The 16,244-nt window shown below is 44.3% G+C and overlaps 1 protein-coding gene across 1 annotated transcript in view; it reads right to left on the bottom strand.

Annotated features, from left to right (window-relative positions):
• The window catches only part of bcas3 (BCAS3 microtubule associated cell migration factor), a 305,557-nt gene that overhangs the window by 23,322 nt on the left and 265,991 nt on the right, over window positions 1–16,244 (bottom strand). Inside the window, exon 23 of the mRNA XM_068585216.1 lies at window positions 2,089–2,265. Coding sequence (XP_068441317.1) covers window positions 2,089–2,265 — 177 coding nt within the window. The remainder of the gene's footprint in view (window positions 1–2,088; window positions 2,266–16,244) is intronic.

Below are 16,244 nucleotides of genomic sequence, written 5' to 3'. Positions count from 1 at the left end.
AATATTTGGAGAGAAAAGATTGGATATCAACCCCTCTACACCACAGTGACATGTCAGTGAGCGTCCAGATAAGCGAGACGTAATCTTGCTCATGTGCAACATCTTTGCCGAAATCAAGTTCATTTAGTCATAAAACACAACGTGGAGGATCATGGCTGTTACCGGAATGGACAACAGTGACCCAAGCAGGTCTCTCTTTTTATTAAAGTCTTACCAGTCTGCCCATGTATGGCTCTCCTCCATCCAGCAGACACGGGGACATTTCCCATGTTACAGCACTGAAGTGCTACACTATTAGATTAGCTCAAAGAGGCTGAAGCCTCTCTGCCTGTATGGATGAATAGAGGAACCAACAAGTCCATCACATTCCCTGTGGATGATGTCTTCAGCACAGCTCTCGGCGCAGGACATATGTGTGTGTGTGTGTGTGTGTGTGTGTGTGTGTGTGTGTATTACAGCTGTATTTTGATGTAATGTGATCAGTAATGAATTTTGTGGGGGTCAACATGGTACTTGGGGGTGGAGGGTCGGGCGGAAGAAGAATGAGAGGCGACTGACTACTGGTGTCTGTGAGTCTCTTAAATATAATGTAATGAAGAAACACGGAGTGGGGGGGGGCAGAGAAATGGAGATGAAAGAGAGAGAGAGAGAGAGGGAGAGAGAGAGAGAGAGAGAGAGAGAGAGAGAGAGAGAGAGAGAGAGAGAGACTACAAATGAGGTTAAGTCCTAAACTTGGAGGGGGGGCTGGACTGAATATGGCTAGGGATGGTTGGGGGGATGATAGTCGATGCTAAATCCATTAGGGCCTTGTGACCCACCCACAAACACACACACACACACACACACACACACACACACACACACACACACACACACACACTCCTCTACCCCAACCCCAACCCACCCCACCCCTGTGGCTGCCTCTGTGGAGTTACACCCCCCCCCTCGCCCATACACACACTCACTTAAGAAGGGGGAAAGAGAACGAGAGCGCACTGCCACTTCCTAAACGAGTTAACCATTTGGACCGTCAGGGCCAACGGCATGTCTGCTGTGCACACATACGCACATGCAGGCAGGAAGCTGAGGAGTAAAGCAAGGCATGTGCAGATATGCCAAAACCTTTTTGAAATGCATGCGCGCACGCGCACACACACACACACACACACACACACACACGCACACACACATATGGTCACTGGACCTTGTCCTGGCAGCACTGTATTCTGGGTATTGCCACAGTGAGGAAGTCAGGCTAGCTAACAAGACACTTAGCGGCACTGGAGACATTTATCATGGAGTTAGAAACAAAACAAGGATCCAGAGCACCAAGGTGGTGTCTTTTGTGTGTGAAAGAACTCCCACTGCTACATCATCGTTCACTATTACATCAGCTTGCACCAAGTGCACAAGCAGTTGCAGAAAATATATGTTGCTCTGAAATCACACAAATGTTGCCGAAAACTTTCTGAGAAAGAAAGATATGCAAAAACAGCTGAGGTACCCTCAGTAGGGACTTATCTTGACAAGAGATTTATTGATTTTTTTTTAGCCTGAAAATGTATCAAGAATATCGCGTGAAGACAGAAAACTCGGTTGATTCTTTGTCTCGTCAGCTGGAGACTGGGCAGCCTTTTAGATCAGATTTACTTTGCAACAGAACTTTTGGGGCATTCGTTTAACAAGAAACAAACCTCTCCTCTGTACCGCCTCAGTGCCATTTAGCTCCCATTCTCAGATTTTCACAAAACAATTTCCATAACCCAGCAGTGATGTAGGTTACCCAAAAAGTTGAGAACCATGTGACTGTACTTACTTTGGAAGTAACTGAAAGCATTAGCTCTTAAAGCGGACTTATTGACACACCCTTGTTCTCCGAGGTGAAATGAGACATTGTTTTGGTCAATGAAAGTGTTCGGCTTCCTCTTGGAAAGGCTGTCTGACCACCAGATGTAGTGGCCGTGTGAGGTGTGAAGTGTTTGTGCGTGCGTGCTTTGTGTTGTCTGGGTCAAATGCAGAGAAGAATTTCCCCAAGGGGATTAATAAAGGTGTATGTCTCTTTTTTTCTTTTCTTTTTTTTGTACTGACCTGTAGCGGATCCCACGATGTCCCTGCAGGGGGACTCAGACATGGCATCGGCCAGCCTCTCTCGCAGGCCTTCGTCGCTGGCGTCTGCTGAGCCCACATTGTGTCGCGGAATGCCGAAGCTCTCCGGCCAGCTACCACAGACTTCCAGCAGGGTCACCCCACGCCCATCGAAAGGACCTGCAAGCAAACAACAAACACAGGGTTCAGTCTCCGTTGGTTAACAACTGAATTGACGTATGCAGCAGTATTCAGAGTTGCACCAACTCTCCAATAATCAGCTGATTCGTAGGATCAGGATCAATCCAGATTGAATTAAATATATAAAGCTTGATCCATTTCTGCTTCTAAAGTTCCCAACTTGATTGCAGATATGAATTAAGCAATGCAATGAGCGCAAACTAAGGTCAAAACTGGTCTCCACCAGAACTTTGTTGTTCTTTAAGTGCTGTACCTAAATTAGAGGCGCATGTGCTTTACTGGAGAATTTCCATTTTATGCAAATGAATTTAAATCTACTCATCTCATAGACTGATTTGCTATTTACAGCCATATTTATGAGTCATTTTTTCAGGTTACACTTCATCATATCTTTTCATGTGTTTGTGATAAACTGAAGGATACAGAGTTACTCAATCTTTTAGAAAGTTCTTCATCTAAAGCTAAATAAGCTAAATAAGATATTAAAATACCCTCTTGAAGAAGCACCAAAATGACATATGACATATGATCTTTGATGATATAATGGGATAGATTTCTGTAGGTTAAACCACCCCACAGTATTTAGTTATAAACATCTGTTTCCCACAGATGTTTATATTAACGTACACATCATTGCAGCATAAATATGAATACAGAAACATCCTGTATAAGGGTAAAAAACATACATCAACATATGCATTTCATATCTGAAATACCATACTAAAATCCTCATATAATATAATGAGATTGAATATAGTGTGAGTAGCCTTGCTAAGAAGTGTGTGTTATTAGTTGTTAAGTAGCAGCTGTGGCTCAGAGGGAGAGCAGGTTGGCCCTTCATCAGAAGTTTGTCAGTTTGATCCCCAGCTCCTAGAGTCTGCATGCCGAAGTCTCAAAATACTGAACCTCAAACTGGTGTCTGCATGTGCATTAGTTTAGAGCCTGATGGGCAGTCGGCACCTTGCATGGAAGCCGCTGCCATTAGTGTGTGAATAGGTGAGTGTTGACCTTGAGAGGTTGGAAGACTTTTCAGTCTTTTCTTCATTTACCATTAAACACGAAAAACTATTTGCCAAACTGATAATCATGCAACTGGTTTTCCTGTACCATGGAGCGTTCTACCAGAATGAAAATCAATCACACAACAGATCAGCTGGTTTAAAGTAGCACGCACGCACACACACACACACACACACACACACACACACACACACACACACACACACACACACGCACACACACACAGACGCTCGCTCGCACGCACACACACAGATGCGCGCACGCACGCACGCACGCACACAGACGCGCGCACGCACACACACACACACACACACACACACACACACACACACACACACACACACACACACACACACACACACACACACACAATCTTCATGCATGTCAAACCAAATCCACACAGACCTACAGTGCTCCTTAATCTTTTCTCCTTTCTGTCTGTCGTAATTTCTGCAATCAGAGAGATCTTGTGCTTTGGAGCCAGAAAGTCTGCAACCTGTTTCTCTCTCTATCTCACTCTCTCTCTCCCTTTTTCTCCCTCTTTCTCTTTTGTGTGTGTGTGTGTGTGTATGTGTATGTGTCAGCCAGGCAGGCATGCAGCGCTAAAACGTTAGTTATGTATTGTAACTCTAGATCTATGAGCAGGTAGTCCCGTGCGCATGAACAGTCCAGAAGACATTTTCGTGCCCTTGGTGGTCTGGCTCCTTTCAAAAAGCGCTCTACTAAGTGTGCTCAACAACCTCTCTCTCAGCTCTCAGGATGAAGCTTTAACTGTCTTAACAATTTGTTATTTGTGAATGTCTGAGGGTGGGTTAACACGAGAGGTATGTGACAAGAGACGAGGGATCTGAGCCTGCGCTGAAAAATGGACCATCTACTCACGTTCATCCACTCCTTGAGTGGGGCGGTCCCGTATGTCCATGAAGGACCACATTGCTCGTGATGCATTCTCTTAAGGCCTCACCTCTGCCGACCCAAACCTGTCCCTCAATGGCTGAAATAGCGTGATATTCAGTTTCCGCTCTTTGTTCGACGGAAACCTGATATTAAGTCCGCTGTGTGACTCTACTCTCCCTAGGGGAACCCTGATGACGGAATACGTTTTGTTTTTTCGCCGGGACAGCACGTCTGACTGCGGGGAGGGGAGGGTTAGTCCAAAGTTTTGCCCTGAAAATCCACTGATGGATGAAAATGAAATGATTTTTCCTCATGTGGAGGAGTCCCGGGGGTGCACCCACAGGGCCTGCAGACACCGTACCAAGCAAGCGCATCACTGAGGTGTAAGTCATTGGACAATTCAAAGGTTCAAAACAATGATTTGTCTAGTTGACTATCGTACGTAATTATTCTTCATTTTGTGTAATTTGTCACACAAAGTTTGAAAAAATACAGTACAGACAATCTAAAAGAACGTTGAACGCCTGCGAGGAGTAGACATCACATTAATGGCCTTATTCAACAAGTCCTCAAGAGCTTGGCCTTTAAACCAAGAGGATACATGCTAACTGCATTTTCAAATCACTAAGCTTGAAAGGAAGCATAATCTAGTCTTACTTCATGAAGACATTTTTCTCTCCACCCACACACACACCCACACCCACACACCCACACCCACACACACACACCCACACCCACACACACACACACACACACAAACATGCACACACAGGAGAATGATTCTCTCGTGGTCTTGTGGGTATCAGTAAAACCCCAGCGAGAAGGCAGGCAGGATGACTTCAAAGGAAAAAGTGAAGACAGGGACAGAAGAGATCCTCTTTTACTGGAAAGACCAACATCCGTGTGTGTGAGTGTGAGTGTGTGTGTGTGTGTGTGTGTGTGTGTGTGTGTGTGTGTGTGTGTGTATATGCTGGAAGTACAGAAGCCAAGAATGGATGTAGATTGAGGGTGACTGGTTAATATGAAGGTAGAGGCAGCTCGACAAGACGAATAGGTTTTAATTTTTCCGTTTCTGACTCTATAAGCAATGAGCCACACTTCACTCTGTAACACTAAGCTGTGTTGTCCAGATGGACCTTCACAGCTGCACAATTCAATTCAGCCTTTAAAAAGACACACACACACACACACACACGCACACACACACACACACACACACACACACACACACACACACACACACACACACACACACACACATCCAGTTATCCAGCATTAAATCAACCATCGTGCACGACATAATGACATCATATCACCTCTAAGGCAAAACACACTGTTGTTTGACATACATAGATGCACAGAAGCACACATACACACACAAACCCACACACACACACACACACACACACACACACACACACACACACACACACACACACACACACACACACACACACACACACACACTCTTAACAGGCTCTCATGGCCAGCTTTGATGGAGGGCCTGCTGGCACTAAAGGGGAATCCTTTGAAAAATCAATCCAACACACACAGTGTGTGTCTGCCTCTGAAGTGCAGCAAAGTTATCAGGAAGCTAAGCCACCGCGCTTGTGTGTGTGTGTGTGTGTGTGTGTGTGTGTTTGCTTTTGGAGGTTGGTCACTGTTATCACAGCAGGGAGCATGGAGGCCCGTGCAGCCTTTCGCCCCAGCATTAGCACCTGTCACCGGCCTGCAGAGGAGTTGAGATTGGCCAGGCCTCAGGGTACACACGAACGCGCGCGCGCACACACACACACACACACACACACACACACACACACACACACACACACACACACACACGCACACACACAGTAGTCTGCTCCCTGATAGCCAGTGAGCCAAGCAGATCAAAGGTTTCGACAGCGGCGGCTTTTCTGGACGATAAGAGCTTGACAGAAGGTTAGGAAGAGCTTTAGGTTGAGCAGACCAGGCTTTGACCAAGATGGGTATTTGAAGGCTGACATGGACAATTGAGACTGGACCTCCCGATCACTGATAGTTGGTGTTGATGTTCCTAAGTTTCACACGTTTAATTATGGAAAAGAGTTTACATGTGTTTTGATCCGGCTTGAAGAAGCGTTCAAAAAAGTTGTGTTTTTAAAAGGTGTTTTTGATTAGCATAAACAGTGCCTGCATTATCTTTCCTATGACTTGAAGAAACAAAAGAGTAAATGTAGGATACATTTGACAGGATTTCGTTCCTTTGTAACAGGCGTTTCAGAGGATCTTACACATGTATTATGTCTTTACGTCAATGTATAACATGGAGGAGTTTTTGGTCACTGTGTTCTCGTTCCTAAGCTGACTGTGGCAACATGTTGCCTGTGTGGATGTTATGTAATGTTCGTAGTAGCAATCGTTACATGATGCCATTACCTACAATACAACGTTAATACCACTACATATACAAACAGGAACAAGCTTCCTTACTTCATTTGCATTTTGGACAATTAATGACCTCTTGTGTCCACTGCATTGGTGTGAAGGGGATCTGTCTTTGGCGTTCGGATGTGTTTCCTGACTTTTTTTTTTTTTTTTTTTTAAATTTCTCTCTTTAAATCTTTTGTAAATGTGAGGCTGTGGTGTTGACAGCAGGAGGATTCAAAACACACGCCCTGGATTGCTGTTTTTCCCTCCATCATGTTAAAACCCGACAGGATTAAAAGCCACTCTCCCCCCAGCTGTTTGTCCGTACATACTGGCCCTACTTATCCCTTCAGCCAGTGCTACTTTCCTTAAAGATTTAATCACACTGAGACGGGTTGTGTGTGTGTGTGTGTGTGTGTGTGTGTGTGTGTGTGTGTGCGCGTGCGTGTGTAACTTTACAACAGGGGTTTAGGATGGCACAGTTGGATATGAACACACATCCCATGTGCGCCTCACAATTGCCTATCAAACACATACTAGCATCATTGCTTCTCTATAATATTGTGGCCATTTAATTTGATGCTTCACAACAGTTCCAATAGAAACTGTGTGCAGCAAACTACGAACTAAAACTCAAATAAAAACAAACATAATGCTAAATGTTCACTATATCATCATTACTTGTCAATTTACTGAGAACAGCTATGATTCTTTAGATTTTATGTAGGGCTGGGCAAGTTAATGTGTTAACGCAGCGTTAACGCGGCAATCCTTTAACGGCGATAATTACTTGGTCATGCGTTACCTGCATTTGTTTTTTGCATTGGGAGATGCTTATCACTGCTGCACACAGGTGCTGCACTTTAAATCTCTCCAGACAGCGTAGTTCAATCAAAAATGAAAAATAAATTAATATGATGCACGCCATAAATGCAATACAACAACACTGCTTTTATTATAAAGGGGGATTTATGTACATGCGCACAAGCTTTCGTAGCCTCGCCGACAGGCAGTGTTGACGACTTGCCGACTTGAGCCTGACATGAAAGCAATTAGTAGTAACAAACTGAACATAGACAAAAGAAGTAGTGGGTTGTCCCTCACAAGGACCCTTACTCCTGAACACACTGTTTATGTTGTTACCTGATAAAATATTTTTTTTCTTCTGGTACCAGTTAAAAAAAAAAAAATAAAGATTTATGTGCTATATATAAGTATGTATGTTTACTTGCTGTTGCTCCTGTTATAATGTTCTGATAACATTACATTAAATAAATATGTGCAATACATTAGTTTTTACTTTGGCGCATAATGTGATTAATCGCAAAAAAATCATGCGATTAATCAGTTAAATGTTTTCAACCTTGCCCAGCCCTAATTGTATGACTTTATGGGCATTTTGTGTTCAGTCGTAAAGAAAATTGTTTCACTGCAAGAGCTGCCTTGTGGTCTTTATAGACGTTGCATTCTGGTCCCATTTTTCCACCAGTATTACTATTAAATGAAGGTTTTTGTAAATTTGAGAAACCCGCTGAAAGTATGCAATTGAGTCCTATCCCGTTGCAAGTAGACATTTATGTCTTTCAGCTTATTCGCCGGTGAGCCTGTGATGGCCCCAATGAGCCGGAAAACAGGCTTAGTAAACAGTAGAAAGCAGCAGGAGGCCAGTGAAAATGTTACAGTGAATACTTTGGTGCTTACGTCTTTATATCTATTACTCGTCTCTTTTTAAAACTCGGGCCCGAGTTATTTGGAACAATGAGTGCTGCTTGGATGGAGTCAGATGGGATTTGTGGCTGAGACGACAAAGAAAGTGCTGAAAAAGGGGAGAAAATGAGTATGTCTCCCCGGGTGTCATGTTCCATCACTGCCAATCAGAGCCATAACACACCTGAATGTGGGCCTGCACTGTTGCCAGGAAGAGTTGCAATGTGGGTGAAGTCGGTGCTTTATTTGAACTGAGTGGAGGCAATGTGACTGTGGATCAGTGGTAGAGCTGTTGGTCTTTCAATCAGAGGATTGGCGGGTCCTGATGTGCAGGTGGCACCTTCCATGGTAGCCCCCCATGTGACTGGGTGAATGATGATGACATGTAGTGTTTAAGCGCTCTGAGTGGATGGAAGTGCAATACAGTGAATTTACCATGCATTTAAAAAAACAAAAAAACATTCTTGGTCCTGCTGCATTCATTTAAAATCAAAATGCCATATTTCTTCTGAGAGACTGGAAATCTGAGCCTGAGGCTATGATCACAACAATGTTCTTGCATGAGGCCCATTGAGCCTTGCAACTCTTTTGTGAAGCTCCTTGACCAAGACTTGATTTTCTTTTTTACTTTTTGGTGAAATGACCCTTTTTTGCGATCCAACATACAGAACAGTACATGTCAGTTGGTGGCTGTACAGTGTAGAGACTTAAATATGTCAAGGAAAGGCTACACATAGCACAATCAACTGTACCAGTTTAGAAAAGGTTTGTCTCACACACACACACACACACACACACACACACACACACACACACACACACACACACACACACACACACACACACACACACACACGGTCTAATGCTCTGAGGCCTCATGCCACTGTTTCTGGGTTACCTGTGCAGTTAAGATGCTAATGCTGGTTAATGCTAATTCAATTAGGCTTTAGTGCGAGGGGGCTGATTGGACTAATTCCTTTATTATGGGTGCTGTATAATATGTAATGGTTTGTGTGGGTGTGTGTGTGTGTGTGTGTGTGTGTGTGTGTGTGTGTGTGTGTGTGTGTGTGTGTGTGTGAGTGTACTCGAGTGGTGTTTCTGAGAAGTCAGGCACTGGGAAAACAGGAACAGTCTGTTCCTAACAAACAGATGGTAAACCAGGTGGTGGTTCAGGTGGGAACTACACTGAGTTATGAGTTCATAACACACACCTCTATCGTCAAATGGGATCCAACACAACCCCTTCACAACAACTCCTGTCCTTGCTAAGCTTCGGATGTTTAGTTTGTGTTAGGAAAGCGTAAATTCATCTTAATGGTCCCTGTGGAGCCTGATAGTGCTGTTGCATTGGACTGCATCTTATTGCGAGGTTATAACCTTCTGTTGTTTTGCTATTTCGTGACAGTCAAAGGTAAGACTGGTGACGCTAACGACAAGCTGGCGACAAAAGCAAGCACTCTGCAGACAATATTTGACCAATATTTGACCAATGGCCCTCTCATGACAACACTGTCTACTGCAAAATGTTTTACATCATGAATATGAAGGAGGGCCAGACTAAATGTTTGAGAACCTCTTGGTCAGTTAGAGGCCGCCTGTGGAACTACGACCACTGTGGAGCAATGATTTAAAAAGTCCCTGTTTTTTTTTGTATATTTACAATATACCCACATGCAAGCACACGAGCAAATGAGTGCTGCATTTACTGTTTAGTTTCACGCTATTCAGCTGATTGAGAGGCAGAAGCTAATGCTAACTAAGCAGGGCTCCAACAAAATAACGTTGCCAGACAATGGAACTGCATTGTCAATTGCGTTTTCAAGTGAATGTGTCACATTACATTTGGATTTGACATATGATATCACACATACGTTGAATCAAAATCTGAATGAGTCCACCAGGGAGGAGGTCTGGACAGCTCCACCAGGAGACCCATGTTAGTGTCCGAATGAAACCAAAAGTATTCTTGGTCGTGGTATCCTTTAAAAACAATCCAAAAGATGATCTTATACTCAACCGTCACCACATAGTTTTGCTGCCCAAACTTCTACATAATCGAGACTACAGTTTTGAGACAGCAAAACCACTAATAGCGGTTAAAACCCTTTAGCGTAGAAATACTGATATGAAACATAATTTTCCTTCAGAGACTTTACATATTCGGAATTTGGAGAAACAAACCATGCCATTATTCTGCTGACTGGGTCGTGTAAACATTGCACTATTAACAAAAAAAAGAAGCTTTTATGGGGAAGAAAATAATAACGTTAGTGGGATTACAATGTTTACAAGCATATTTACTTCTGTGAATTGGATGTAGACAGAGACAGATCTGAACACATTAACTCTACAGTACCAAGAAAACACTATTTTCCATCAGCTAGCTTGGTGCAGCTGTGGGAGCCTTCATCATATCAGCGTGACATGGCATTGAAAGGTCAGTGTAGCCCTGTGTTGTACATCCATTCTCACATTGTGTTAATGCAGACTGTAGATTCATTCACTCATACTCAAGTACAATGACACCATTCACATGTTATATAGATTACTTCACGGAAACACACTTTTAATAGACTCACTTTCACACATACTTCTATGACTGTGCTGTGAACCCACACTGACATCCCTTCAGGCCGTGTGTGTCTGTATGAGTGTGTCAGAGAGACAGAGAGCGAGAGAGAGTGTCTCTGATATCCTCAGGGAAACACTGAGAGTGCTAGCTAGCTGGCGGAGTAGGTTTGTGGTGCAGTGTTAGTGTTAATGGAGATGTAAGCTCCCAGGATTAGCACCCATAGGTAGGTATGTGTGTGTGTGTGTGTTCTTGACAGACGGGGCCTTTATTTCATTACATTAAGGCCAATGGCTCTAAATCATTTACTCCCTTTGCAGTCTCAGTAGTGTCGGTTAAGTGTTAGTAATCCGCGTCAATACGGGGTCTGCCTTCAGGCACTTTACTCACTACCACACACGCACTGACACATGTGCACACAAGAAAACATACGGCATTCAGATATGAAGACGCATTAACCTGTGCACAGTAAATTGCAGACAAGTCCACAGACTCCCCCCGACACACGTACCACCCACTGAGCTAATTCCTGGCATGTCAAATTAGACGAGAGCAGTGCTTTGCTCACTATTAGGCTCAACGCTTTGACTGCAAGCTATGGCTTGTATGTGTCTATCTCAGCACCACGTCATCACACACACACACACACACACACACACACACACACACACACACACACACACACACACACACACACACACTCTACACAAATGGAGGTTCCCTTGAAGCCAAAGCCTAACCTTAATATTTATGTCTATAACCTAAACTCTAAAATGGAGCGTGTAATACAGTATTCTCACATCTACCAAACATTTCTAAGTCACTGTTGGCCCTAAAAAACAACAACAGTGATGTTTTCACAAGCTCAGTAAATTCTAGTCTTGTTAAAAAAGATAAATTATGTAGATACGCAGAACATGTAGATGTTTTTTCCTTGCCAAGTTTTAAATGTGAAGGGCACTTCACCAATTTTACACATGAGGCTAACTCATCACGTTGAGGCCTCTTTTAAAGGCATTCCACATGTCATGATGTGATATGTGAGCTTTCCGCGTGTTATTTTATATCACAAGGTTAGCGTTATCAAACAGCTTTTGGTGTGTCATGCACACCGCGTGGATAATAAGGAAACGGAGGGTAAAAACATCATGGTTGGGCTGGAAATAAGTACAGATACTATGAAAAAAATGTGTAACTCCAATACGTAAAACAGGTCACAAACGTAACTTTAAAATGACTCAACCCTTTTGGCTTTACAGGGGACACAAACAGCGGTCTCCTGTGTTCCCCCGCTCGCCATGAGCTGTTTCACTCACGTTTTAAATAACGGGTCAACCCTATGCATCATCTGAAAGCTGGAACTAAAAGATTCATTAAGATGCAGCTCAGCTCACCACTGGGTGTCAAGTTTTTCTCGTCATAAATCTGTAATAATCATTGTGTTTGCAAGAGAACCAGGGGCCAGATTATGTGGAAATATTTAAACACAAATAAACTCCATGCAAAAGTGCATGTTTTTGGCCCAAACTGAAGCGGGCATGTCTGTAAAGGGGAGACTCTTACGTACTCATGGAACCCATTTTCCTTCAGATTTCTTGAGGTGAGAGGTCATTATGGCCATGCCAGTTTTTAGCTTAAATTTGGATCGTTATGTGGCTTCCTTCCTGACACGCATTATTGGTTCCAAAGGAGCCCTGAGTTTTATACAACGACGTTAAATACACAGGAATCCACAAGGACTTTAAGGGGACAGTCTGCCTCCAAATGATCCAAAAAGAAATGTTCTTCCCCCAGATTGGTGCAGAAGAACCTGATTGGCCTGCACAGAGCCCTAACCGCAAACACGTCACATTTTGGAGGAAGTGGGAGACTGGCTGAGAGTCGGCCTCATCGTTGACACCAGCGTTGGACCTAACTAATGCTTGGGTGGCTGAATGGGAGCAAGTCCTTGCAGCCAAGTTCCACAAGCTGGGCCGAAGCAGCATAACAATGCACATGGAATAATATGTTCAGGATCACATATAGGTCTATTCAATTATTTGATGGAAAATAAAAAACTTCAAAAGCAACGAGAAAAGCAACATCAAAAGTAGTAAATGTTTATGACTGTAGCGAAGCTTTTGATTATCCATGTCCTACGTACTGCATATTGTAATGAGGGATACTTGTGCCATATGCTTGCGTGCCACAGACCCGAGTGCTGATGGCACAGCACATACATGCCCATGTTTGCACACAGAGAAGGTAAACACACATGGACTGTGTCTGTGCATGTGCTTTCTCGGGGCTGATTATGCTGCTTTGTTAGATGAAGTGGTGTGCAAACACACAGTGATGTGGGCACCTGAGAGGAGACGGACCCTGAGAGCACTTGCACGGACATATACAACAACACATGGACCCATATACACGATCACAGACGTTTGAAGTGCGGCACTGCAGTCCAAACCGGGTCAGAGACACAGACACACACACACACACACACACACACACACACACACACACACACACACACACACACACACACACTTCACCCATCATAATTGAGGCGGGTACAGGAAAAGTATCTTAAACTGCACTCACTTTTGCTTTTTTTTTTTTTTTTTTTACCTTTATTTAACAAGGTAATATCAGTTGAGAACCAATTCTCATTTACAATGATGACGTCGAAACAGAACCACAGTATACAAGAGGCACAAACAGCACAGATACAATGTAGAGTTGAGGTGAACAGTTTCAGGACAGAGATGCTGACATGGTTATTATACATCTCCATTCTGAGGGGGAAAGCTTAGAAACAGCTGTATTCATAAAGGAAAGAGGTAATTTACTGTTAACTTCTACAGAGAAGCAAGAGAAAGCATCCAGAGTGGAAGCATGAAGAGGTTTGGCCAGGACAGGACGGCTCTTCAGGGGGCGGTTAAACCCACACAGAACATCCCCGATACTCTCTTCTGAGCATCAGTGATGTTGGTGAGCTGAGGGGCCTGCACAGAGCATATGGATGATATGAAAAGACAAAACCCACCAGCATAGTGTGGTACCCTGCTGCCATCTATAAGAACTACAGAAGTATGTGCTGCCGTTCCACCTGACTACAGGGTCTGTTCCTCCACTCTTCCTCTGTACTCCACTATCAATAAACAACAAAGATGTTATAGCTTTGACTTTGCCTCATTCCCACGAGTACATGTCATTGTGCAATCCCGTGTTGCATAATGACGACAACGACTCCTTGAATCATATTCCGACCCGGTGTCGTCACAGATCGGGTACAAGGCATCTTTCATCACGGTCAGGGACGTGGCGCCCACACAACTGAAACTCCTTTCTGGGCGCGAGACATTGTTTTCTATCAAACCAAAACACAGATTGGGGAGTGTACAGTTCACGGTGAAGCATAGCCAGCTAATTGATTTCAGGCCAGATCGTGTTGCTGTGTAATGGAGCAGGCTAACGTGATGATGAAGCTGGGATGGTCATGGTGATGACTTTCACAGGGACTCCAGCCTCATTTGTTTGTTTGACAGGCTGCATGGTGTGTGTGTGTGTGTGTGTGTGTGTGTGTGTGTGTGTGTGTGTGTGTGCACATGTTTTTCTCCATTTGGCATAAAGGATATGGATTAAGCAATAGAGGTGACAGATGATATGTTTACAGGAGAATGTTTGCTTTCTGCACAATATTCAATTACAGGGTTTGTGTGTGTCACCGCCTGTGAATAAACGTGTGTGAGAAAGACGGAGTGTGTACATGCCAAGTCATCTGTGCGTTATAGGCGGTGTGTGAAAGGGTCGCCGGCCTTTATCAATCACAAATCCTTCCTTCCTCACTGTCTCTCAGCTAAATCTAAGCTCCACATGCCACACTTCTTATTTTCTTTCTGGGAAATAGTCCAGTTCAAACCTAAATCGATGCCGTCCACTGTTTACTGGAGTTCCGACACAGCACAAATAAAATACCTTAAAGTTATGGTATTGTGGTGTCGGTACAGTGGCTGGTACTCAGACACTGTATATAAGAAGTGGACAGAGCCATTGGTTTGTGGACTGCAGTTGTCCTGTATAAAAGGTATGGAGGCTGAATGGGGAGGTAGAGTGGTTCTGCCACAGTGTGAAAGCAATTCTCAGTCAGAGGAGATGAAACACAGATATAAAGGGTTGTATTGCCATGGCGGCCCCGGTCACGTCTAACTGGCATCAATGCAAAATTGGAATGCTGTCAGGCTGACCTGACACTTCCTTCTTCTGGAAAGTGGATGGATGTGTCAAACACAGGACTTGTAAAGCTTGACTTATTTGAAGTAGTTCAGAGCCTACTGGACTACGTAACAAACATACTGGGGGATTGAGAATGTGTTGGGCATGCTCTGCCGACAGTGGTGATGAATATTGTACCGTGCCTGGCTTCCTCTCGGGGGGGTAAAGGAAGAGGATTCCCAAAGCCACAGCCTTGCGTTCCTGGAAATCCTCCACAATCCCATTTGGTCCTAATGCTCTGCCTCGCCTAATGTGTCCCTAAGCCGGCCTTATCACACCACAGAGAGGGGCAAAGGGGATAGATGGAGATAACCACAGTGGCATTGCTAGCAAGTTATGGGATGCTTCAGCTCCGGACCACTCTCTTCGTCAGACCAGATGCACAATAAACTCAGACGTTTCACCTGCTCCATCCTACACGGCGCCTACAAGCAGCAAGACAGAATGAGAAGTACAGAGTGGCAGGACAGCCAGGGAGAGACAGAGAGAGAGAGAGAGAGAGAGAGAGAGAGAGAGAGAGAGAGCCAGGAAAGCTTTCTGACTCCAACTCCACTCCACTAGCCTCTTCATTCAAAGCAAATAAATCCTCCATTATTGTGTCTCTCTCTTGGGTCTAAAAGCAAGCGTCTTACAGGGAATTAATCGTGTTGTGTGGGAGGGGAGAGCCCATTTCATTTCCTCGTCAAGTACGGGGAGGATTGTGTTGGAAGCCAAGCAGCCACCTGGGAATGGCCCCCTCTCCTCCCTCCGCTCTTTTTCCTGTTTGTGCCATTTGTCTGGTCCGTGCGTCGCCGGTCGGGCCTCGCTCATCCTCTGTAAGTGCACCGGGTTCTCCTCCGGTTGCTTCCTCGCCGCACAGGCAAGCGTCTTGCCTAATGTCTGAGGTCGCTTTGACGCAGAGTGACATACAATATTGTTCCGGGGAGCAAAGTTTGTTGTGCGGCTTCTGAGTCATCCGCCTAAATCTGTGGACTGGCTCGGACACCGAGGAGCAGAAATGGATGGAGTCCACCGGTAGGAGACTGTGGTCTCAGCTCTGTGTAACAACTTGTCAGACTGCATGAATAGGAATTGGACTCGAGCTGGACAAAGTCAACTT

The sequence above is a fragment of the Clinocottus analis genome, unplaced genomic scaffold, assembly GCF_023055335.1.
Source record: "Clinocottus analis isolate CAN_PGR_092001 unplaced genomic scaffold, fCliAna1.0.p SCAF_2, whole genome shotgun sequence".
Taxonomy (NCBI): Eukaryota; Metazoa; Chordata; class Actinopteri; order Perciformes; family Cottidae; genus Clinocottus; species Clinocottus analis.
This window is presented reverse-complemented; position numbering and strand designations above follow the sequence as displayed.